The following is a 24034-nucleotide window of genomic DNA, read 5'->3' on the forward strand; positions in this document are numbered from 1 at the left end:
ATCAAAGAATACAGACAGAGATCAAGCAACTGGAACAAACAAGGACCAGGCAGAGTTAGGGTGTATTAGCAAAGGATGGATGGGGCAAGGGTTGAAAAAACTGAAGAGTTTGAAAGAAAAAACCCTCAAGTGTGTGATTTTTTTCTAGGACGTTTAAGATTCAACTTCCCCACCCCTTACAACTTTGAGGTTTAACAATTAAGCACTTTCAAGTATATCCATAATCCTGATAGAGAAACACTAGCCCAGAAAAATTTCCAAAATAACATAAATACTTAACTTTGCCTTTAAATATGGTTTCTGTCAATACTTTAGCACAGCTATTCAAGAACAAGAACAATATTTAGCTTATAAATTGTCTGAAATTTCTTTTGATGACTTGCAGCATTACTTAACACAAAACTAACTGCATGCCTAACCAGAATGGTCAATATTTTATAGAGCAATTACTTACGGGGACGTTCAGTGCATACTGCAGTCCTTGAGGAAGTCTTTCGTGTGTTTCCAACTGTTCTTCATCATTTTTCACTGTCTCCTCGTGGACCATGAGTTCATCGTGAGATATCATATCCTGTTGTCTCATTTCACTCTCTTGTAACACTTCATCTGCTGCAAGGATCTCCTGGTGAGGCATACTTCGATCCTGAAGAACTGATTCCTGTAGTTCTCCAGACACAGCAGACTGGCCAGACACTCCACCCATTACAACCATTGCCCTGGAAGACTGCATTTCGTCTATGCCGCCACATTTAAGAAACAATCCTTCCAGTTTGTCGTCAATGTTCATGCTTAAGTATAACTGCCTAGAAGACCAAGTTTGGTAACAAAGCAAAACAAATTAGCTTCGTATGTCACTCTATATCTTCTCTTCAATTTCAACTTTCGAAAGACACAGCACAGCTCTCAACAGAAAACTTTACTTCACCTAATTTAGAACTTTCAAATTAACAGGATGTTTCCAAAAGCTGCTAGAGTAAAAATATAAACTGTCATTTTGATAGTAAGACATACAATCCCAATCTATTTAATTACTGAAAAAATGAACTTCAGATGAAACAGAGGAAAGTATTTTTAAGATATGTATTCCTTAATACAGTAAATGGTCATAAACTGCAAAATAAAATCAGATGAACTCAATAAGAAACTGACAAGGAATGTAACTGAGCATATTATTAATGAAAACTTAGGGAAAAAAATCATAAAATCCTATGTTAAAAAGTCATACTAGTAACCAAAGAAAGAAACATTAGAACAAGAGTACCATATTTTATGCACCAAACTGTTAATGAGTGTTTTAAAATTATATTCAATGCTAAGATGGCTTAAAAATATAAGCTGTCAGCTACTGATGGGAGTATAATTTAAAGCTGTTCCAAAGGCAATTTGATGGTACACATAAAAAGGCATAAAAGTCCATACGCTCTTTGAACTAGTAATTCTATATTGAAGGACCCTTATCCTGATGAAATTAGGAATGGTCAGGGCCAGAGCTGTGGCATAGTTAGTGAAGCTGCCACCTGAAGTGCCAGGATCCCAAGTGGGCACTGATTGTCTCACTTAATATTCCTGAAAAGGCAGCAGAAGATGGCCCAAGTGCTTGGGTTCCTACAGCTATGTAAGAACCTGGAAAAAGCTCCTGGCTCCTATTTTTGGACCAGCCTAGTTCCAGCCACTTTGTCCATTAGAACTAGCAAATGAAAGATTCTCTCCATGTCTCTTCCTCTGTGTGTGTCTCTCTCTGTAACACTGTCTTTCAAATAAATAAATAAATCTCTTTTTTTAAAAAAAAGGAAATGTATACAAAGTTATATTTCAGATATATATATCTTATATATACCTTATATATTATATATTATATTATATATCAGAAAATGGCTACACCAGGTGAGTGGTGGGGATCCACCCACATGAGCCATCACCATTGCCTCCAATGACCTGCATTAGCAGAAAGCTGGAGTTGGGAGCCAGAGAGCTGGCGTCACACATTTGGATATGGGATCCCCAACACATTACATAGTCAACAAAGAAAACAGGCTAAAATATGCTCAACTGTATTTTTAAAGCTTCATCATACAGGTGGGCATTGTGCCAATAAAGATCTCTGCTTCCCATAACACAATATTTGGGATCTAGTCTCACCTCTGCTTCCAATTCATCTCTCTGTTAATGCGTCTGGAAGACAACATACATCAAGTCTAAATACCTGAGTGCCTAGGAGACCCATACGGAGCTCCAGTCTCCCGGCCCAACACTGGCTGCTAAAAGCAGCTGAGGAATAAACCAGAGGATGCAAGATGGCTTTCTAACTTACAAATAAATAAATAAAATTTTTAAATGTATTATAACGTTTTTTACACAACTCCATAAAATTTATTGGAAAGCATCAAATTTTATTGTATGTAAATTATATCCCACAATTTTTCTTAATGAATTCAGTAGAGTAACTGCCTTTTCAGTGGTAAGAAATGCTTGTGATAACAAGCAGACAAGGAGAGCTCCCGAGCATTTTGATATTTTATATATTTTTTAATATATATATCAATCTATTTATTTGTATGAAAGGTGGGACTGGCAAGAGAAACACTTGGGTTCACTTCCCAAATGACCACAACGGGCCAGGACTAAGCCAGGCTGAACCCAGGAGTTCCATCCAGCTTTCCTGGATGCGTGACATGGGCCCAAGCACTTGAGACTCTCCAAGCAGGGAGATGGTTCAAAATGAAGCAATCAGGCTTGAACCAGCACTTAGATATGGAATGTTGGTGTTGCAGGCAGCGGCTTGAGCCCTGTGCCACAATGCCAGCTCCAGAGTTTTATCTGGAAATGTTGTGGAGCTACTATCATTTTGTAAAATATTAAGACACACATTTATGATGACATATGTACTTTGTTCTCACTTACCACACGTCAATAAAAAATAAAAGCTTGCTGAAATTCAAAGAAAAGATCATAGTCATAAAAATATTCTTCAAAATTATAGGCAGATTCATGAATATACCACAATATATAAAGGAAAACACGTCCACACTTATGTGCATGTGAAGGCACCTGAGTTTGTGCAAACGCTGACAATACCACACTGTGTACTGAAACTATGTTGAGCTCTAATTTTAAAACATTCTATAATAAATTCTTACTACATTTTACAAATGTTTAAAATCTGTGTAAATAAGTGTTATTTTACTTCTAATATATTTTTAATCACACACAACTAAATTATTACAATAGGGTTGTGGGTAAGAAATTTAAAACTAGGAGGCTGGGACCCAGGGCAGTAGCCTAGCAGCTAAAGTCCTCATCTTGCATGCGCCAGGATCCCATATGGGCACCAGTTCTAAACCCGGAAGCCCCCACTTCCCATCCAGCTTCCTGCTTGTGGCTTGGGAAAGCAGTCAAGGACGGCCCAAGACCTTGGGACCCTGCACCTGTGTGGGAGACCTGGAAGAGGCTCCAGGCTCTGCATTGGTTCAGCTCTGGCTGTTGTGGCTGCTTGGGGAGTGAACCGACAGACGGAAGATCTTCCTCTCTGTTTCTCCTCCTCTTGTATATCTGGCTTTCCAATTAAAATAAAGAAATCATTAAAAAACAAAAAACAAAAAACTAGGAGGCTGCAGATGTGACATAGTAGCTAATGCTGTCACCTGCAGCCCTAATCCTATACGGGCGTCAGCTGGAGTCCCGGCTGCTCTACTTCATCCAGCTCTCAGCTAATGTGGCTGGGAAAGCAGCAGGGAATATTCCAAGCACTTAGACCTTTATACACACTTTACTCAAATTAACAACTCAGTATAAAGACTAGAATCAACAAAAGTTTAATTCATACTTCTCAATGTTTTCTTCCCCAGTACCACATATTGCAAGTCTAGAACACAGGCTGGACAAAGGCAAGCATCTGTCTTAATTTTTCAGAATCTTTACATAGAATACTTAAATTCTAAAAGCCAAACACTTCGCCAAAAACTATAATCTTCAAATACTCCATTTATAAGTGAAATGTCTTATAAACTTCAAATTTTATTACATTGTCCTTTTCTTTAAAAGTCCTTACAAATCAATTACACTCTTGGCTAAACTGTTGAGTGTTTTCATAAAGAACCTGTAAAATCCCTAACTTAATACGAACATTTATAGGTTGGTTCAAATAGTTTGAGGAAAACATGAATTTTCAAGATCAGTTTATTCTGGTGAAAAACAATGTGAAAACCACATACAATTCTGTTTATAACAGTCACTCTGCATATTATTTCTGAAATACTTATATACACAAGGCCATCCTTTACCACATTTTCCCACTGAGGCTCCTATTACCAAATTCACTGTTATTTTTAAAATGTGGATGCTCCTTAAAAAGACAAGAGATGTAAAAGACGTTACTAAACTAAGACAGATTCTCATTTTGCTCCTATTCTGAATACAGTAGCCAAAGTTGAGGCTGAATTGCGGACCCAGCTGAGGGTCTGTATCTCCCTGCCTCCACTGTGTTTTCAGCATGCATCTATTGCATCAACTTAAAACATTTTAGCATTGTCCAACATACGGACACTGTTTGAAACCATACTGCTGCAGCACTGTGCCAATGTACTGAGTACAGTAAAACAAGCAGAGAATATTTTTATTCGTTGTATGAAGAAACCAAAAGTTCTCAGTGACAGAGGATGCATAAAAAGCCACAATGAGGGATTTGGGACAGGAAGATATCATACTTCATTACAGAGGCAATAAACTGAAAAGAAAGTAGAAATATAGAAAGTGGAAAACCAATTGGCCTCTTCAAAAATTTTCCTGTAAAAAGACCACATGCATAGAAAAAAAAAAGAAGAATCTCTTTTATTTTACATGTGGTTCCCTAATTCCAGTCGCTTCAAATGAAGTCATATATTTAGAGTAATAGGCTAGCTTGCAGAGGATTTCTAAGAGTTTCCCTGACACCAGAAAATACTGAAGTATCAACACACATTCCAGTGTTACTGAACATTACTCAGTTTTAATGTGAGCCTTGGAAACAGCTAAAACCTCATTCTCATACCTAGAGATAAACAATCCTATAGTACAACCAAAAATGAGCAGAAAGCTCCTATGCATTCATTCATAGGAGACTTTAATGTGGAGGTCCTAGCATTGTGGCATCATAGGATAAGGCGCTAACTTCAATGGCAATTCAGGGGTTAGCCATACTACAAAGGAGAGAGGAGAAAATAACGATTCCTTCAAGTCATATCACTCACATGAAAGATTGTTACAGAAGGGGAACAAAAGGTAACAACTTTGAATTCCCAGAAATCTGTCCAACTGGGGGAAAAGTACACAGTGGAACAGTAAGTTACCCTGAGCTCTTTGTGGGTATTCTTTACCTGTATTTGAAAGGATCATCAGCAACTGACATCCAAGAGAACAAAATGACATGGCTAGTAAGGACCAAAACAGAAGGGACACCAATGTTCATGAGCTAATGTGGATAAACATGGGATGACAATCCTTCCTCTGTGGTTCGGGCCACTCAGAGCAGAGAGGACAACCCAGGTTCAGGCAGGAGACAGAAACGAAGAACTGCACACCCAGCTCAGGCCAGTGTCTCCTAAACATGCCCCTAAAAGACACCATTACTGTGAGTGCCTCTCCCCCTCCCAAGATGGACTGCCCACTCATCATCACCCCTATGTTCCCAGAAGTGGGACAGTCTGGTCCCAGGGTCCTTAGGGCATCACACTTCCTACAGCATTAAATCCCCTCACTCTTTCTCTTTCTCTCTCGATCTCTCTCTCTCTCTCACACACACACACACATACACACACACTCTCACTCAACCCTCTCTCTCTCTGCAGCATTAAATCTCACTCTCTCTCTCCATCCTTTATTACTGACAAATGTTTGCCACAGCTATAGAAACAGGATCCTAAAGACAGCAATTAAAGTAACTTTTCTTTTTTTTCAAGATTTATTTATTTTTATTAGAAAGCCAGATTTGCAGAGAGAAGGAAAGACAGAGAGAAAGATCATCCATCTGTGGGTTCACTCCCAAAGTGGCCATAATGGCCACAGCTGAGCCAATCCGAAGCTGGGAGCTAGGAGCTTCTTCCAGGGCTCTCAAGCAGGTGCAGGATCCCAAGGCTTTAGGCCATCTTCTAGACTGCTTTCCAAGGCCACAAGCAGGGAGGTGGATGGGAAATGGAGCAGCCAGCAAACAAACTGGCACTGAAAAGGGATCCTATCCTGGCACTTTGAAGTGGAAGGATTAGCCAGTTCAGCCATCACACAAAGTAATAATTTTTTTTATTATCATCATCATTTTATAATACAATTTCATACGTTCTGGGATTTCCCACCCCTTCCACAAATCTCCTCCCCCAAACTAAGTTTCCCTATATTATTACAATATATAGTTCTTCATACACAGTCATAAGTCCATTATTGCGGGCATGTTCAATGGCAGAGTCCAGCACCCTGTTGTCAAGACACAGCCAACAATTTTACTGGGAGTCCATCCTCGATCGAGAAGTAGAGATGCACACTGCACCATAGCCTCACATCTGGACATGTCAATCTCCACTACACAGTCACTACAATCCCTCCAAATGAAAAGCCACAACAAAATCAACAGGAAGAAAAACAGAAATGTACAATGCCATGAAGTTAAACAACATGTCACTGGATATGACAGTCTCCATTACACAGTTACTACATATTCCCTTAAATGAAAAGTCACAAAACAAAAACAACAGGACAAAAAATTTACAATGCCATGAAATTAAACAACATGCTACTGAGTGACAACAAGACAATCAAGAACCTTCTTGGAGAAAATGATGCTACTGTATGATCTATGAGTCACTGAAGAATTTAATGAGAAAAAGGTATTTTGAAGAAATGAAACTGAAAACAAACATCAAAATCCATGAGATATATCCACTGATCTTTGTTGGTGAGATGTGTCTCCTGTAGGCTACAAACAGATGGGTTTTGTTTTTTCAATTCAATCTAATATAGAGATGGATTTTGCTTTTGAATCCAGTTTACTGTCTATGACCTTTGATGAGTTTAAGCCATTTACATTCAGGGTTAATATAAATAGATGGTAATTTAGTTCTGTCATTTTAGCAATGGGTTGTTAACTGATTTAGTTTTCTACTGTTCTTTAATTGGGATGTTCTTTGCATTTGCCTTTGGTTTTGGTTAGTGCTACTCCTTTTCTCTGTAAAGAGAACATTTTTAAGTATCATTCGTAGGGTAATATAGAAGAGGCATATTCTTTTAAATTTACTTTATTGTGGAAGACTTTTATTTCATTTTCAAAGACAAAGGAAGACTTTGCTGGGTACCTTATTCAGGGCTGATAATTTTTTCCATTTAGAACCTGAAATTTTATTCTTCTCTGCCTGCAGAGGCTCCTGTGAGAGGTCAGATGTGAATCTGATTGCTACTCCTCTATCAACTGATTTTTTTCACGTGCACCTTTAAGGATCCTTTCCTTGTGTTCAATTGAAGAGAGCTTCATTAGCATGTATTGGTGTGAAGATTGCTTTTGGCCAACCCTGTTGGGAGTTCTGTGCCCCTCCTGGATGTTTTTTCCCAATTCTTTCTCCATATCAGGGTAGTTTTCCTTTATTACTTCATTGAATATACCTTTAAACCCAGCTTCTCTTTCTGCACTTTCTGGAACTCACATAACTCTTATAGTTGGCCTTTTAATAGTGTCTTTTTTTTTTTTAAGATTTATTTATTTTTATTGGAAAGGCAGGAGGAGAGGCAGAGAGGAAGATCTTCTGTCCGATGATTTACTTCCCAAGCGGCCGCAAGGGCTGGAGCTGAGCCAATCCGAAGCCAGGAGCCTCATCCAGTTCTCCCACACGGGTGCAGGTTCCCAAAGCTTTGGGCCGTCCTTGACTGCTTTCCCAGGCCACAGGCAGGGAGCTGGATGTGAAGCAGGGCTGCTGGGATTAGAATTGGTGCCCATATGGAATCCTGGCATGTGCAAGGAGAGGACCTTAACCACTACACCATCGTGCTGGGCCCAATAGTGTCTTAATTCTTCAATTTTTTTTTTAGCTTGACTTAGCTTTACTTCAGCTTTTTTATTGTTTCCCCATGGTGACATGAAGCACCTTCCAATTCTGAATTTTTTTCTTCTGCCTTCTTCATTCTATTATTGAGACTTTCCACTGGATTTTTAATTTGCTCTACTGCGTCCTTCATTTCAAATAATTCCGCTTGATTTTGTTTGAGTTGCTATTTCCTGTGTAATATATTGCTTAAATTCCTTGAACTCATGTATGTGCTTCTACTTGTTGATAAGAAGCTTTACAAAAGTTTTCTGAATTCTATATCCCTTATTTTCTCTATGTCTTCCTCAGTTAACTCTTGAGGTTGGCATAGGGTTTTGCTCCTTTGCAGGGGAGTTTTCAGTAATAATCATTGTGCCACTGTCTCTTCCTTTTCTCTTGGTCATAATACTTCTGGGTAGCAGATTCTTCTCTTTAGAGCAGATTTCTAAGCTGTCACCCACAGGTCTACAATTTGTTTTTACTTTATGTGTTGGTACACGGCTCTTTGTTTGCAGTCACTTATGCCACTCCCCCTAGTGAGTTTTACATCTGGGCTCTTATGGTAGACTTCTACCATGGTCTCTGAAGTCCCAGCTCCTGGCTTACCACACTACCTCCTATGATCCCATGCTGTGGCTGTACCATTGCCTGTACAAGCTTTCTCCCACTTCCGGATGGAACAGTTCCCAGGTTTAGGGAAAAACTGGGTGTCCCATATAGCTAGGTTGTTGGCAATGCTGTTCTTGCTGGAATTTGCTGGCCATTAGACGTGAGTCATAAGATGCCAAAGTTAGTATTATTTTCCCTGTGGGACAAGTGCAATGCACTGAACTCACTGAGTTTGCTCCCAGCTCAGAACATGTGCAGCTCACTGCTGTCCTGCAGTCTCAAAGCCTTTGCTATCCCATATGTTCCTGATGTGTTATTCATGAAGTTCTTGATCTACTAGCCATTAGGTCTGGGAGATATCCAGACCTATTTTGGATGGAACCTGTAGGATGCTTCAGTGTTTCAATGTACTTAGCTAGAAATGAGTTTGCTCCCGGGTTAGTGCATGCACAGTCCTGTCCCATAGCCTTTGCCTCCCTACACAAGTTGGCACCCAAATCAGCTCTACTGGGTGGGGAATTGAGCTGCGAAATCTACCTGTCCCCACACCGCCTGTTTGAGATCTGCTGCTCTGACTCTCCTCTTGGCCAAATCAAACAAACAAGCAGGACAGGCAGTTCTTTGTCTGGGTTCACCTGAGCTCCCAGTAAAATTCCCTTCCCATCTGGTTGCTAGTGGTGTTCTGGCCTCTGATGGAGGTTAGGTCACCGCTCACTGAATATCCCTGGAGTATCTGGTCATTATAACACCACATCATTCTCTCCACTGCTTTCCTATGTCCATCTCTCCAGGTGTCCCTCTGCTGTCAAGTCTGTACTCTCCTATTCCTGGAATGTGCCCTCTCTGCTTCACCCCGGCTAATTTTTCTCCGTCTGTTTAAACATGTCCTTACTCTCTTCTGCCATCTTGATTCTCCCCAGATAACTCTTACATACAAGCATTTTGGCTGGGTGGCAAAAGTGTACTTCATACGTTATCAGCCATCACTTTCTCCTCTTTTTAAATACATAGTTGACTTATCTTGTCACCTGCCAAAACATACAAGATCCAAGACTGGGAATTGCCTGGCAGAAGAACTTTTGGGGACTTTCCTGTTACACTGTGGTTTCCTCTGAAGAGTGTGAGAGCCAGGCTACGGGCACAGTGGCCTGGACAAGACTGCAGTACCCATTAGTATGCATATAGTCTAGGTTTCAGGGTAGGCCAGACTAGGCTAAGATTTAGGACCCACTGGCACTCAAGTGAGTCAGAATCGGTGTGGGACAGGTCAGGCTAGGCCATGGTACCCACCAGTTCACATTAGAGACAGATTGGGAGGTGGCCAGGCAAGGCTAAGCTGTAGGATCCACTGGTGAGAGCCAGAATGGGTACAAGCCATTGGAGCTAGGCCACAGTACCCACCAATGAGTGCCAGGACTGGAAGCTCACCATATCAGACCACATGGTAGCACCTGCCCACACACATGAGATCCAAGGGCTGGGAGTGGGGTCTGGCAGAACATGGGGAACTCTGCTGCATGGCTACAGATCTCGCTGATGAGCAAGAGAGTTGGGTATGAGAGTAGATCAGGCCAGGCTGGTCTGGGCTTCAGTACACAACAGCATATGTTACATCAACCAGGACTAGGGACAGGCCAGGCTGGGCCAGCCCACAACACACACTGACACAACTGAGAGTCATGAAAGGGCACTGGCCAGGCCAGATTGGACTGCAATACTCACCAATTCATATAGGGGTTGGGGATGGTCCAGGCTGGGCTAAGTTGCTGCACCCATAAGAGAGAGCTGGCACTGGGGGCAAGCTAGGCTGAGTCAGGCTGTAGAACTTCCTGGTGAATGCCAAGACTTGGGGCAGATCATCTCAGACTGGTCAGCAGCACACACTGGCATGCACAGTACCCAGGGCTGGGAGATGACCTGCTAGGGGAATGTCAGGGACTCCTTTGTTGGCCACAGCTTCCACAGATGAGCAAGAGAGCTGGGACTGGGGGTGGCCAGACTGGAATAGGCTGACACACGCATGGGGACACATGTAAGCCAGAATGGGTGCTAACCAACCAGGCTAGACTGCAGCACCCACTAGCAAGCACAAGAACTGGGGTTGCGAGTGGGGTTGGTAGGGAAACTGTAGGCATTACAGTTTCATCTTCTGCTGGTGAGCAAGAGCCAGGGTTGCTGACAAACCAGGCTAGAAATGGCAGCAGCATCTATTAGCATGCAAGTGGGCTGGGTCTGGGAGTGGGTTGGGCTGCACTAAGCTACAGCATCCATGAGTGTGCATAAGAGCAAGATGGAATGTAAACACGCGGTGCTAAGCTGCATCACATGCCAGCACATAAAAACATGGCAGCTGGAGCAGGCCTGCTGGGGGTTATTGGTGTTGCCCCAACAAGGCTGTATCACCCATTAGTGCTGATGAAGACAGGACCTATAGTGGGCTAGGCCAGCCACAGCACCCATCAATTTCAGGCAACTGCATCCACCAGTATTTGCATTGGCTGGTGCACGTGACAGACTGAACCTGTCCCTGCACTGGCTGGCACACACAAAGTCTGAGGTCACCCCAGGTGAGGTTTCTTGGGAGAAACCCCACTAGATGGCTTGACTCAAACTCTGGCCACAGGGATAACCATAAGATATGTGGTCCAACCATCATGTGCATGTGTTGGATTGGGCAACCTCAATTGCTAATGCCTGTGTGCTGAATAGCATGTCCAGATGCACACAGGAGACACAACAGCCAGATCATCTGGGTCAGCATTAGAGGATGGAAAGCTCCTTTGTCAAGATTTATAATATATTCCTGGGCCTGTGGACTGTACACTGAGACGGACTTGGTCAGCTAACACATCTTGCAAAGATTTTCTCAACTATGTTGCAGCAAAGCCTACAATGTCTCAGAACTATCAGCACTACTCAATAATACTCTCCCAACACTCTTTCCCACCCTGAGGTCTCTAAGATGTCCTCAAACAAATGCCTACCCACTACTCCCCAGTGCTGATGTAGTGTGACAGCAGGCGTGCCCCTTCCTCTGCTCCTCTAGGAGATAGAGGGTAAAAAAATCGAAACTTCTATGTCAACTACCTCTTCCTTACTTTGAACCTCACCGCCCTAACTGGAGACCCACACGGACGTGCATCCCATTTAGCTATGTAAACAATGTTAAAAATAAGACAAAACAAAATAAATAGAACAAAAAAATTAAACATATTGCTGGATGCTTTCCACAAGAGTACTTTAAAACTGTCAGAGAAAATGGAATCAGAAATGTTTATTTTGGTGCAGAAGTTTTTTTTTTTTAACTCAAGCATAATCCTTTCATAAGATACATTTTTCCGTGAATTTCATAAAGATAGCCTGCACATGTTACTTTACTTAAAATGTACAATAACACTCAAGCCTCTAAGTATATATTCAAGATCAAATAAGCAGAAACTAAACTGGGATTTCAAACAAGGCTCTCCTGGCTCAAGTACACACTTGTTTATAAAAGATACATTTTATTTCTATTGGAAAGTCAGATATACAGAGAGGAGGAGAAACAGAGAGGAAGCTCTTCTGTCCCATGATTCACTCCCCAAGTGACAGCAACAGCCGGAGCTGTGTTAAGTCAAAACCAGGAGCCAGGATCCTCTTCCAGGTCTCCCATTCGGGTACAGGATCCCAAGACTTTGGGCCATCCTCCACTGCTTTCCCAGGACACAAGCAGGGATGTGGATGGGAAGCGGGACTGCCAGGATAAGAATCAGTGCCCATAATGGATACCAGTGCATGCAAGGCAAGGAGTTTAGCTGCTGGGCCACAGCACTGGGCCCCATATATATTTTTTTAATCTAAATCATATAATGTCACTTCTCAATTTATACAGGTCCTAGACACATCAAGTCATTGAATTTGTACTCTTCTCACTGCCTAAGCAGGGGTCACAGGGTGAGCCAACTCAGGAACCTAATTCTCACCACCTTTTCTATGAAAATAGTAACTTCAAATTAAAACATCCTCACAAATTCAATAATACTCCATCCTCCCTGTACCAGAACCCAATCAACATAAAAATAAACTTCATTTTAAGTAAAAGTACTGAAAGTAAGTTGTTCTAAAGACAAGTACAACAGAGATGCTACAGCTCAAAATGACTCCTTATCCAAAGTATTTTCAGCAAACATCTTGATAGAGGACGTCAATTAGACTATATTGGCGACTAATATTTTAACCTGTATTTGAGTCAGTAAAAATTACATCTTAAAGATATCAACAATAGGGGGCCTGACACAGTAGCCTAGCGGCTACTATGTATCTGCCAGGATACCATGTGGGTCCGTTTGTGTCTTAGTTGGTCCACTTCCCATCCAACTCCTGCTTGTAGCCTGGGAAAGCAGTCAAAAATGGCCCAAAGCCTTGGGACCCTGCACCCACGTGGGAGACCTGGAAGAAGCTCATGGCTCCTAGCTTTGGATCGGCTCAGCTCTGGCCGTTGTGACCACTTGGGGAATGAACCAGCAAATGGAAGATCTTTCTTTCTGTCTCTCCTTCTCTCTGTATATCTTCCTTTCCAATTAAAAAAAAAAAACTAGTAAGATTTAAAATCTTTCTAAAAATGTATTAACACCAGAAATATAAACATGGGGGGGGGGGGCTGAAACTGTGGCTTTGCCGGTTGAGCTGTCACTTTACAATGTCAGATTTCCAAATTTGGGGAAATCCTTTTGAGTCTAGGCTGGTCTACTTCCATGTCAGCTGTCTCCTAATACTTCTGGAAAAGCAACAAAAGGGGGCCCAAGTGCTCGCACACTTGCCACCCACTTAGGGAGCACAGGATGGAGTCCTGGCTCCTAACTTCAACCTCGCTCAGATAGATAACTGTTTTAGTCATTTGGCAAATGAAACAATGGATAAAAAAATCTGCTCTCTTTCCTTCCTTCTTTCTCTTTACTGCTGCCTTTCAAATATGTAGATCTTAAAAACAAAACAAAACAGAGGCCAGTGCATTGGCACAGTAAACCAATTCACTGCCCTGTGGCACTGGCATGCCATATGGGTACAAGCTCATGTTCCGGCTACTCTACTTCCCATCTGGTTCTCTACTTATGGCCTAGAAAAGCAACAGAGAATGGCCCAAGTACATTAGGACCCTGCACCAATGTAGGAGAGCTGGAAGACACTCCCAACTCCCAGATTTGGATCAGCTCAACTCTGGCCACTGCTGACTTCCTGGGAAGTAAACCAGTAGATGGATGACCTTCTCTCTCTATCCCTTTTGTGTAAAGCCCACCATTCAAATAAAAAAAAATCTTAAAAATAAAAAAAAGGGGGGAGGAATACTCAAACATCAGGTGGAGGTTGGCACAGCAGTAGGTATCACATGGGTCACCAACGTCCTCTCTCAAGAGTACCTGCTTACTCCCCCCTTTCTAATCCACTTTTATGGCAACACTCACCTTTAGGAGGCAGCCGGTGATGACTGTCAACCATGAGGGAGACCAGAATGATTCTAGGTTCCTGGCTCTGCCCTGACCCTGCCCTGGCTATGGAAGGGACTGGGGAATGAACCAGCAGTTAGAAGTTCTCTGTCCATATCTCTCTCTCTCTCAAAATCATTTGATGAGATTAAAGGAAGCCATGATCTACACCAACACCTTCAAGAGTTTGCCATCTGTCATTATCAAGAAGTTTCTTATTCTCTCATTCTTCAAAAGTAGTTTTGATCTAATCAAAAATTGTTCATCTCTTATTCAAAAACAAAGAAAAATATTTCTTGCCTAAGCATAGGCTACATTCAGACACCTCTTCAGATAAACCTGTGTATAACTATCATTTTGTATCCATAAAGCCTATGTTGACTTTTGAAGTACTACTATTTCAAAACATTCAAAGCACTATTTATAATAATGGAAACTGGACAAAATGGTCTTTCTGATTAATGACAGCAAAAATAAAACAGGGATCTAATTTCAACAGCTACTAGCATCATGATTCATCAGAAATCATAAAATCAATCATTTCATAAAACAATTTGCGAAACTACAATCATTTTAACTGTGTTAAAGTAAGTTGTAAATATTTAAGCTACAATTAGCAAGACCACTTCAGATAAATCAGGATCTAGGCATATTCAGCACTCCCAAAGGCTTCCAAAACCAAAAAAAAAAAAAACAGGAACAATATTGGTAGTTAGAAACATTCTTTTCCCAAAAAGAAAAAAATCACATTTATGTCAACTCACACTGTTAAGAAAGAGCTGTCATTTGTCTTTAAGAGGTGGAAGAGTCCAAGCAGGGGGCAGGTATTTAGCACAGCACGTTAAGCTGCCACTTGAGACTACCACATTCCATCCCAGTTTGAACTTGGTCAGAGTCCCAGCTCTGCTCTCCACTAGAACTTCCTCCTAATGAGCACCCCAGCAGCAGGTGCTGGCTCAAGGACTTGAGTGCTTTTCACTCACACAGGAGACCCAAACCGAGTTCCTTGCTCCTGGCTTCAACTTGACTAAACCTAGCTCCTGTAGGCCTTTGGGGAATGAACCAGGGGATGCATGCGTGGTATCTCTCTCTCCTTTCATTCCTCTGGCTTTCAAATAAATAAAATTAGAAATTTTTATAAAAAGATCCAAGCAAAACAGAATCTTTCACTGTTAGATCTATTCGTTGCATCTTACTTCAAACATTAACAGTTAAAATTTGACTCCATTAAGGAAACTGAATCTTACCTAGGATTCTATAATGAATAGAGCTTATTATGAACAAATGTTAAACACCTAATGGTTATTTCTAATAGGTATGATAGTAACTGGACATTCTGGAATAGAAAAAGTGTGCAGTATTTAAAGCAACATCACTTTGTTTTAGTGAAAAGTATGCTGCCAGAAACACTAATACGACAAACAACTGTTTCACTTGAATGTTTTTTCCTTCTTACCAAAATAATAAAAATTGAGACACACAGCTACCCAGGCAAGAATCCTTTTCCAGCGCCCCATGTGGGAGACCTGGATGAAGATTCTGGCTCCCAGTTTCTTGCTTTGTCTTCACTCAGTCCTGGCTGTTGTACCCACTAGAGCAGTGAACCAACACATGGAAGGTACCTCCTCTGCCTCTCCCTCTCCCTGTAATTGTGACTTTCAAATAAATAAATATTTTTACATAAATAAATAAAATTATTTTGTCAAGAAAACCTTCAAAGTTTCTTCTAAATGCAAAAATACAAAGAATTATACAAATGTAGCATCAAGTTTTAGCAGCCAATAGAACAGCTCTATATTTGAAAGAAATTATTCAAGATTACGAATAAGCAGTGTTAAAATTACCTGAGTCTATGGTAAAAATGAAGACTTCAAGGAAGGGAATGCTGTAGAGTTGAAACAGAAATCATGGTTGAGTTTCTACCTCTCATACACGTTCAGAAACTCTCAAAACTACTTTAATCATCCAAGTCCTACAATAAAACACACACAACACACAGATCATCACGTTATTTATAGAGGAGAAAAACGCTAAACAACCACCACATGTGCAAGCAATACTGAAATGATGGCTCTCTGTAAATGAGCCACTCCTGAAAGACCAATACAACAACTTGACTGAAACAAGGAAAACAGCTAGACTTATAAAGGATAACAGCCTAAACGTAGAGTCAGAGACATCAGATATTGAGAAATATTTAGATGTTTATAGACCTAAAACCTTTGAAGAAAAAGATTAAAGACTAAAGCCACTATTCCTATCTACTTTGTAGTATTTATCAAAGAAGAAGCAAGCACAACAGCAGTCTTACAAACTGAACTACTAGCACATAGAACGGTGTGTATTTACAACAGAAAGATGTAACTGTAAAACCATATTAAATACTACAATATACAACTTAGCAGCAAGGTTATCTTTTGACACAAAGATGGAAGTAATCCTAGAGAACAGTATACCATACCAAAAATGAAATTAGTACAAAGAGCTAGGTAGCAAAGTAAATATTTTACAAAATTCCCCTACCCCAGAAGTACTTCAAAATATTAGCTCCTTTCTCACAGGAACAGTTTGCACATGCTCCCTCCTAGGAAGCTTCAAGATGAGACGCTCCATGAAAGGCCCTACAATTTTCTATCAGTATACAGAGCTTGTAAGATAGAAAGCTTTCTTCCTACTTGCAGCAAATCCAGTAGCAGTTCCACCCTGGCACTTTAGAATGTAGATTAATTCATTTAAAACACACATTTCAACATGGTTCCCAATGATTAGTTTCTGATAGAACCATCACTTCTATACAATCTTTCACTCAAGGGAAAAACCCCAATTAATACAAGCTGTCCCTGCATGTCCCTCATACGTTGGTTTAAGCAAACCAAAATTTCAAAATCTGTATTATAGATGTTGTTTGTGAGAGAGACAGACAGACAGACAGAGAGAGAGAGAGAATGATTCCATCCCATGGTTCAACTCCCAACTGGCCAGGAGTGGGTCAGGCCAAAGATCAAAGCCATGAATTCAGTCCCAGTGTTCCGTCTGCATGGCAGAAACCCCATTACCTGAGCCATCACTGCCACCTCCCAGAGTCTGAATTAGGAAGCTGGAATCAAGAACCAGAGCCACTCACCAAACTCCAGCACTCTTAACGATGACATAGTCCTGACCACTGACCTAGCATCACTTACACAACAGATATTGTAGAATAAATAAACCCATGGCTCAAGAACTTTAAATTAAGAAAACAATTAACAAATAAGAAGCACTGGGGTCCATGCAGTAGGTGTGAAGAGAACAGCTCCCTGCTTGGCAGGGCCCGGGGGAGCTTACAACTGTTTGGCAGGGCCCAGCGGATTTCTCTCTGACCACCTTGACGCGGTCTCACCCCCTTTTTGCATGAACACTCAACCACCCCACTAAGAATTCTGAAATCTATTAAGGCATTGTTTGACACTGTGGGATGGCTTTTGCCACCAACGTGAACTTGAGAGTTAATGTTGTTGATAATGTCTTGATGAGTGGGCCTTTGACAATTTACACACAGGAGTACAATTAAACCCATGCCATTTCTGGATACCTTATTGTGTACCTACCCATTGCCCTGAAATCAGGCCCAGACATATAGCATGCCTTCTGGGAAATGGCTTAATAAGAATTTTACAAAGTAATGGAAGTGATGGGAGTGAGAGACGAAACTGCTATGCAATAAGTATAGTTATTGTTATCTCAAAGGCTAGCCTGTCTTTGCAATTTTTTGGGGCATAGAAAATGTAACTGTTTTAGCCACCTTTATAATTTTTACCTAGAGAAATTAAGGATGCTTTTATTAAAGAAAAATGCTTTTGATTATTGTTTTATTGTTTATGGGGTTGTAGAGTCTATAGTTGTAGGGGGATTTAATACTTGGAACTTGTTTTAGATTTTGCATTTTTCCCCCTGTAACCTATTTTCCTATTAAATAATGGGTAAATTGTAGAAATAGAAATGTGGTAGGAATGTACTACTGATTAGGAGGTAGTCGTATGTGCCTTGGCCTTGGAGGCCCGGCTTTTGCTCCATGGCTACTGTTGAAGAATGAATAATGGCTTGCTTTGAAGAATATGAGTACAGTATTTTGCAGAATTATCTCTAGGGGCACCTGCTTAGCCCTGAAGTGCAGACAGAATGACCAAATGTCTGTACATGCCCCCTTAGTCTTGAAGTAAAAATAGAACAATTAGTTGCTTGTGTAGAAGTTTGTAAGGTGTCTGAGTAAATAAAAGGGACAGCTTTTTCTTGGACTGTTGTGAGAACGCACCAAGTGTCTGTGTCTGTGTCTTTCTTTATCGCTGACTCCACGCACCCTTCCCGAGCTCCGAACTCGACTGGAGCTAGACTCCAGCAAAGAAGTGTTCAATAAAAACACAAAGTGATATGCAAATGGAAATCCTAAAGAGTACAGTGACTGAAATTAAAAATGTATCACAATGACTCAACAGCCAACATAAGAAGAAACAACCTGTAGCTTTAAAAACATACCAATGGAAGTTATATAATCAGAAAAATCCAGAGAAAAAAACCTTTGGAAAAACAAACAAACAAACGAAAAGGAGCCTGAAACAGAATACAGGACAATATCCAGCTTGCCAGCACCTCTGGAACACCAAGACAAAAGAAAATAAAGAGGTAAAACAAAACTTAATACTAGCCTAAAATTTCTCAAACTTGATTCATTTAGAAACGTAAATCCATAGAACCAAGATGCACAGTGGTCTTCAAAGTAGGATATATACAAAAACAAAACAAAACCAAAAAACCTACACTTAGATACATCACAGTCAAACTGTTGACAGCAAATATGAGAAAAATCTTGAAAGCAAAGAATGAAAAATGACTCACAGCACATGCAGGGAACCATGAGAAAGCTCAATAATGGCCAACTTCAATCAGAAACAACAGAGACTAGAGAGTGGAAACACAGAGACTGGAAGGAAAAATGTCATCAGCAACAAGGCAGCAAAACCATTCTACGAGAAGGGATAACATTTTTCCAGATAAAGATTGAGTACATTTTTCGCTATTACAAAACAATAAAGGAATCCCATGAAGCTGAAAGACAAAAGAAATGCATAGTGCTTTGGCTTAGCATGTGAAGCCTCTGTCTACGGCACTGGTATCCCAGCTCAAATCCTGCCTACTCCACTTCTGATGCGACTCCCTGCTAATGGCCTGGGAAAGCAGTGGAAGATGACCCAAGCACTTGGTTCAAGAGCTTGTGCCTATGTGGGAGACCTGGAAAAAGCTCCTGGCCCCTGACCAGTCCAACATCACCCATTGTAGACATTTTGGGAGTGAATCAGCAGATGGAAAATAGCTCTCTCTCCTTAGCTCTGACTTTCCAATAAAAATAAATTAAGTCTTAGAATAACATGAAAAGAAGAAAACGTGAATTAACCTAAAATAGTCTACGAAAATAATTTTGTGATTCCTTCTGTAAGAATGCAAAAAGTGATGATTCTAACACTATTTCTGGTTTTACAATCGGTATAACTGTGATACTCCAGAGGACAGGAAAAAAAAGAACTATTTTAAAACAAAGTTTCTGTATTTTAGTGATATTAAGCGGACTTAAAATGTATAATCAATTCAACAGGAAACAATAAAAATGTTTAATAATGGGCACAATAAACAGAGCACACTAACGAAGTATTTAACGCAAAAAGCAGTAAGGATCATCAGAAAAAACAAAAATATATGAGATGCACATAAACAAATGGCAGAATGACAAAAACAAACTTAACCATATCCACAATTAAAGGTGAATGAGCTAAACAACTAATTGGAAAAGCAGAAACTGTTCAAATTGAGCTTTTAAAAAAAAGGCAAAAACACAGAAGGGCCAGCCATATGCTGTCAACAACAAAAACCTCTAGGGCCCGGCGGCGTGGCCTAGCAGCTAAAGTCCTCGCCTTGAATGCGCCAGGAACCCATACAGGTGCTGGTTCGTATCCCGGCAGCTCCACTTCCCATCCAGCTCCCTGTATGAGGCCTGGGAAAGCAGTCGAAGATGGCCCAATGCTTTGGGATCCTGCTCCCGTGTGGGAGACCTGGAAGAAGTTCCTGGCTCTTGGCTTTAGATCGGTCATCGGCCGTTGTGCTCACTTGGGGAGTGAATCATCAGACGGAAGATCTTCTCTCTGTCTCTCCTCTCTGTATATCTGACTTTCAAATTAAAGAAAAAAAAAACCTCTATATAAAAAAGTAAAACAAACTGGCACGAAAGGGTGGAGGGTGGGAGAGGAAGAGGACAATGATGTGCCATAGAAGGTGAATCTGCCACCTGCAGCATCAGCATTCTTACACAGGCGCTGGTCCGAGTCCTGGGGGCTCCACTTCCAATTCAGCTATCTGCTAATGCACCTAGGAAACCAACGGGTGATGATAACCTAAGTGCCTCGGCACATGCAGCCATACGGGAGACCCAGAAGAAATTCCTGCCTCCTGCCTCCCGCCTGGCCATTGCAACCACTTGGGAATAAACTAACAGGTGAAAGGACTTACTATTTCTCTCTCCATTACTCTTTCATTCAAATATATCTTAAAAAAAAACACACACACAAAATAAAATGCATATTCTTTTTTGTTATTTATTATCATTTTTATTTGAAAGCTGGAAAAGACAAACTGAAAGAGATAGTCCATCCACGGATTCAGTCCTCAAAAGTTCAGGGTTGTGCCAGGCTGAAGCCTGAAGCTTGGAACTCAATCTATCTCAAACACAGGTGGCAGGATCTCTCCAGGTGCACGTTACACTTGATATTAGCCAAAAGGCCGTGAAGTGATCTGGGTGCACATTAGCAGGAAGCTGAATGGAAGTTGAGTAGCTGTAGTTCAAACCATCTGTTACGGGATGGGGTACTCTCACACAGCGGCACCATCAGTACTGCATGAAAAACCAAAACCTGCCCATTTTCAAGCATATGTAAAACATTATTTAAGACAACCTACACATGAAAATTTAAAATAACTTTCAATATATTAAAGGGTAACAGGTAGTGGGCCTATGATTAAGACCCCAGTTTGGACATTTGGAACTAACTTCAGTATCTGGTATCATGACCCAGCTATCAGCTAATGAGCACCTTTGGGGGGAAGACATGACAGACAGTTCGAGTACCCTGACTCCCACGTGGGAGATTCAGAGTAAGTTCCCAGCTCCAGGCTTTAGACTGGCACTAGGTCAGACAAAACACAAGGGTCAAAGAAGAAATGAAAAGGGAAATAAGAAAACTGAAAATGAAAATAAATTTTCCCAAATATATGAGATGAAACTGGGATGCAGCTAAAAGAGTACTCAGAAAAAAATTAAATAGTTTTAAATTATTTTTTTAATTTTTTGTAAGATTATTAAAATTTGTTTTTATTGCAAATCAGATAAAGAAGAAGAGAAATAGATACAGAAAGATCTTCTGTCCACTGATCCACTCCCCAAGTGGCCTCAATGGCTGGTGCTGAGCTGATCCAAAGATAGGAGCCTGGAACTTCTTCCGGGTCTCTGACGTTGCTGCAAGGTCACAAGGACAGGGGCCATCCTTGGTCACTTTCCCAACCCCCAAAAAGGGAGCTGGATGGGAAGTATAACAGTCAGGATTAGAACTGGCACCCATTCGGGATCCTGGCACATGCAAGGTGAGGACTTTAGCCACTAGGCTACCACACTGGGCCCAAAATATTTTAAGTATTTTACTATCAAAAAATGTGAAATGATTCAAATGCTCTTTCTTATTCTTAAAGAGTTTCAAATTTTAAAGCAGATTGCTCCCAGGTATTTTACTATTTAGTTATAATTTCAAAACAAAATATACCTTTGCTCCCATTACAGATGTCAAAGTCTATTATTTGCAGTTTAAAAACAACTTCATGCTTTTTTTTCTTTGTATAAATCTTATTTTTGGTAATTTTCACATATTTGACCAGGGTGCAAAAAGTCAAGGGCTAGAGGAAAGTAGGTGTTTTCACATTCTCTTCCTTCCTGTATCTGAGGAAAAGAAAGAGACAATGGGGAGAAGCCACACCCAGCCTCCCAACCACCCCAGGGTCCATGATGTGGGGCATGCGCCACAGGTCCTGCTCAAGAGGCTTCAATATTTCAACAGTTCCGAATTACTGCCAATCTCACCACTCCAAAGCATGATGAAATCTCTTCAGAATTCACTGGCTGACATAATCTACCTTAGACTCTCCGTTTGCTTTTGGCTGGGGTCGTTGATTAATTTGTTCTGCCCTCCGTCCTCTGTTATGTCACCAGGTCACTGCCATATCCTCCATGTGCACCTGGATATGCTGTCCACTGCTCCGTCTGAGCCACTGAGGAGGCCCAGCTCTGACACATGCACTCCACAGTCAGACCATGGTGTTCTCTCCATGGTTGGGGTTCTAAGACCAATGATTCAGCTGGAATCCCCAAAGAAACTTCATCTGAGGTGATCCCAGACCTGATTCTTGGGTGTGCATGCCAATACCGGGTCTGGCACAGTCCATCGCCCAAATCAGCCTTCATGCACACAGTTAGTTTCGTCAGTTGTCTCCAGCCCTGTGTTCTATGCAAACTAATGGATGTAGCAGTCTAGCCTGATCCTGCCCACTGCACACTCGGCCCTCACGCAAATCATTGGGAATTGTAGCCTTGTCAGAGTGACCCAAAATAACCCTCACCAGGCCCACCCCTGCCCTGGTTCCCATGCTTGCCAGCATGTATAGCAGACTGGTTCAGTCTGGTTCACATAGGACTCTCATATAGGTCAATGGACACTAAAGCCTAGTTGAAGCCAACCAGCTTCCCCATCCAACCCTCATATGTGTCAGGAGGTGCCACTGTTTCTAGTCTTGTCTATCATCCCAGTCCTGATTCTCATGCTCATCAGTCAGAGTGGCAACTCAAGATGAAAGTGTCCACTGTTTCCTTAATGGGCTCGCTCTCACTCCTGGATCTTGCACTCTCCAGGTGGTACTGCAGTTTGGCTTGACAGAGTTTGCCCAGCTCCCCTGCCCACACACACCATCTTCCAGCTGATGCTACAGCAAAGCCCAACAAACCATCACTCGCTCTGGCTAATGCATGTACCAGTAGGAACAGTCCAACTAGCCTGGCTTTTCCCCGATCCAGCTCACATGAGGCCAACAGGTGTTGCAGCCCTGCCTGGCCTGGTCTGCCCCCAATCCCAGCTCTCAAGTTCAGCACTGGGAATAGTGGCCCACAGTGCTCCTATTGGGTTCAAGCACTCTCCCATGGGTCTCACGCATGCTGGCTGGGTGTTGTGGCCCAGTCTGGCATGGCCTGCCTCACCTCAGCATTTGCCAGTGGGTGCTGTAGCCTGGTCCGGTTTGGCCCATCCCCAGTTCCAGCTCATGCTGGTGGGAAATACAGCCTAGCCAGCCCAGCTCGTACCCACTCAGTGAAAGCCCTAATGTGAACTGGCTAGTATTGTAGCCCTGCCTGGCATGACCCATACATCATTCTGGCTCTGGGATTTGCCAGCAGGTGATATGAACTGGCCCAGCCTGGCTCACCCCAGACCTGGACAAAAAGTAAGCCTGTGGGTACCATTCCCTGAACTGGTCTGGGATGCCCCCTGTCTTGGTTCCCGTGCTTACCTGCAGTGACTATGTCCTGACACAGGAATTTCCCAAGCTCCTTCATCAGAACCTCTCCCAATGCCAGAGCTCGTGCACAAGGTGGGTCTATGGGCCAGTCCTACTTAGTCCACTTTCTGTCCTAGCAGGAAAACTGGCCTTTCCTGACTGGCGCTCACCCATTCCGGTTCTGACTGTTGGGTACTATAGCCCAGCCAAGCCTGGTCCACACCCAGACACAGTTCACATATGGCTCAGCATGGGCAGACACATAGCCCAGCCCATTCTACACACGTCCTGGATCTCACAAGCACTGTG

General features: G+C 41.8%; 1 protein-coding gene across 8 annotated transcripts in view; it reads right to left on the reverse strand.

The window, feature by feature from the left end:
- The window catches only part of LOC121171225 (zinc finger protein 148), a 166528-nt gene that overhangs the window by 91024 nt on the left and 51470 nt on the right, over positions 1-24034 (reverse strand). For 5 of the 8 annotated variants that reach the window (XM_041002834.1, XM_041002839.1, XM_041002840.1 and 2 more), the window contains exons 3-4: positions 15955-16082; positions 455-803 (exon numbers count right to left, since the gene is read on the reverse strand). In XM_041002834.1, coding sequence (XP_040858768.1) covers positions 455-787 — 333 coding nt within the window. In that variant the 5' untranslated portion in view covers positions 788-803; positions 15955-16082. Of the gene's footprint in view, positions 1-454; positions 804-2901; positions 2929-15954; positions 16083-21948; positions 22060-24034 lie in introns of those variants that run through there. The other 3 variants (XM_041002835.1, XM_041002836.1, XM_041002837.1) reach the window with 3 other exon arrangements.

This window comes from Ochotona curzoniae, unplaced genomic scaffold (genome assembly GCF_017591425.1).
Source record: "Ochotona curzoniae isolate NIBS_2020 unplaced genomic scaffold, NIBS_Ocur_1.0 scaffold_2587, whole genome shotgun sequence".
Lineage (NCBI taxonomy): Eukaryota > Metazoa > Chordata > Mammalia > Lagomorpha > Ochotonidae > Ochotona > Ochotona curzoniae.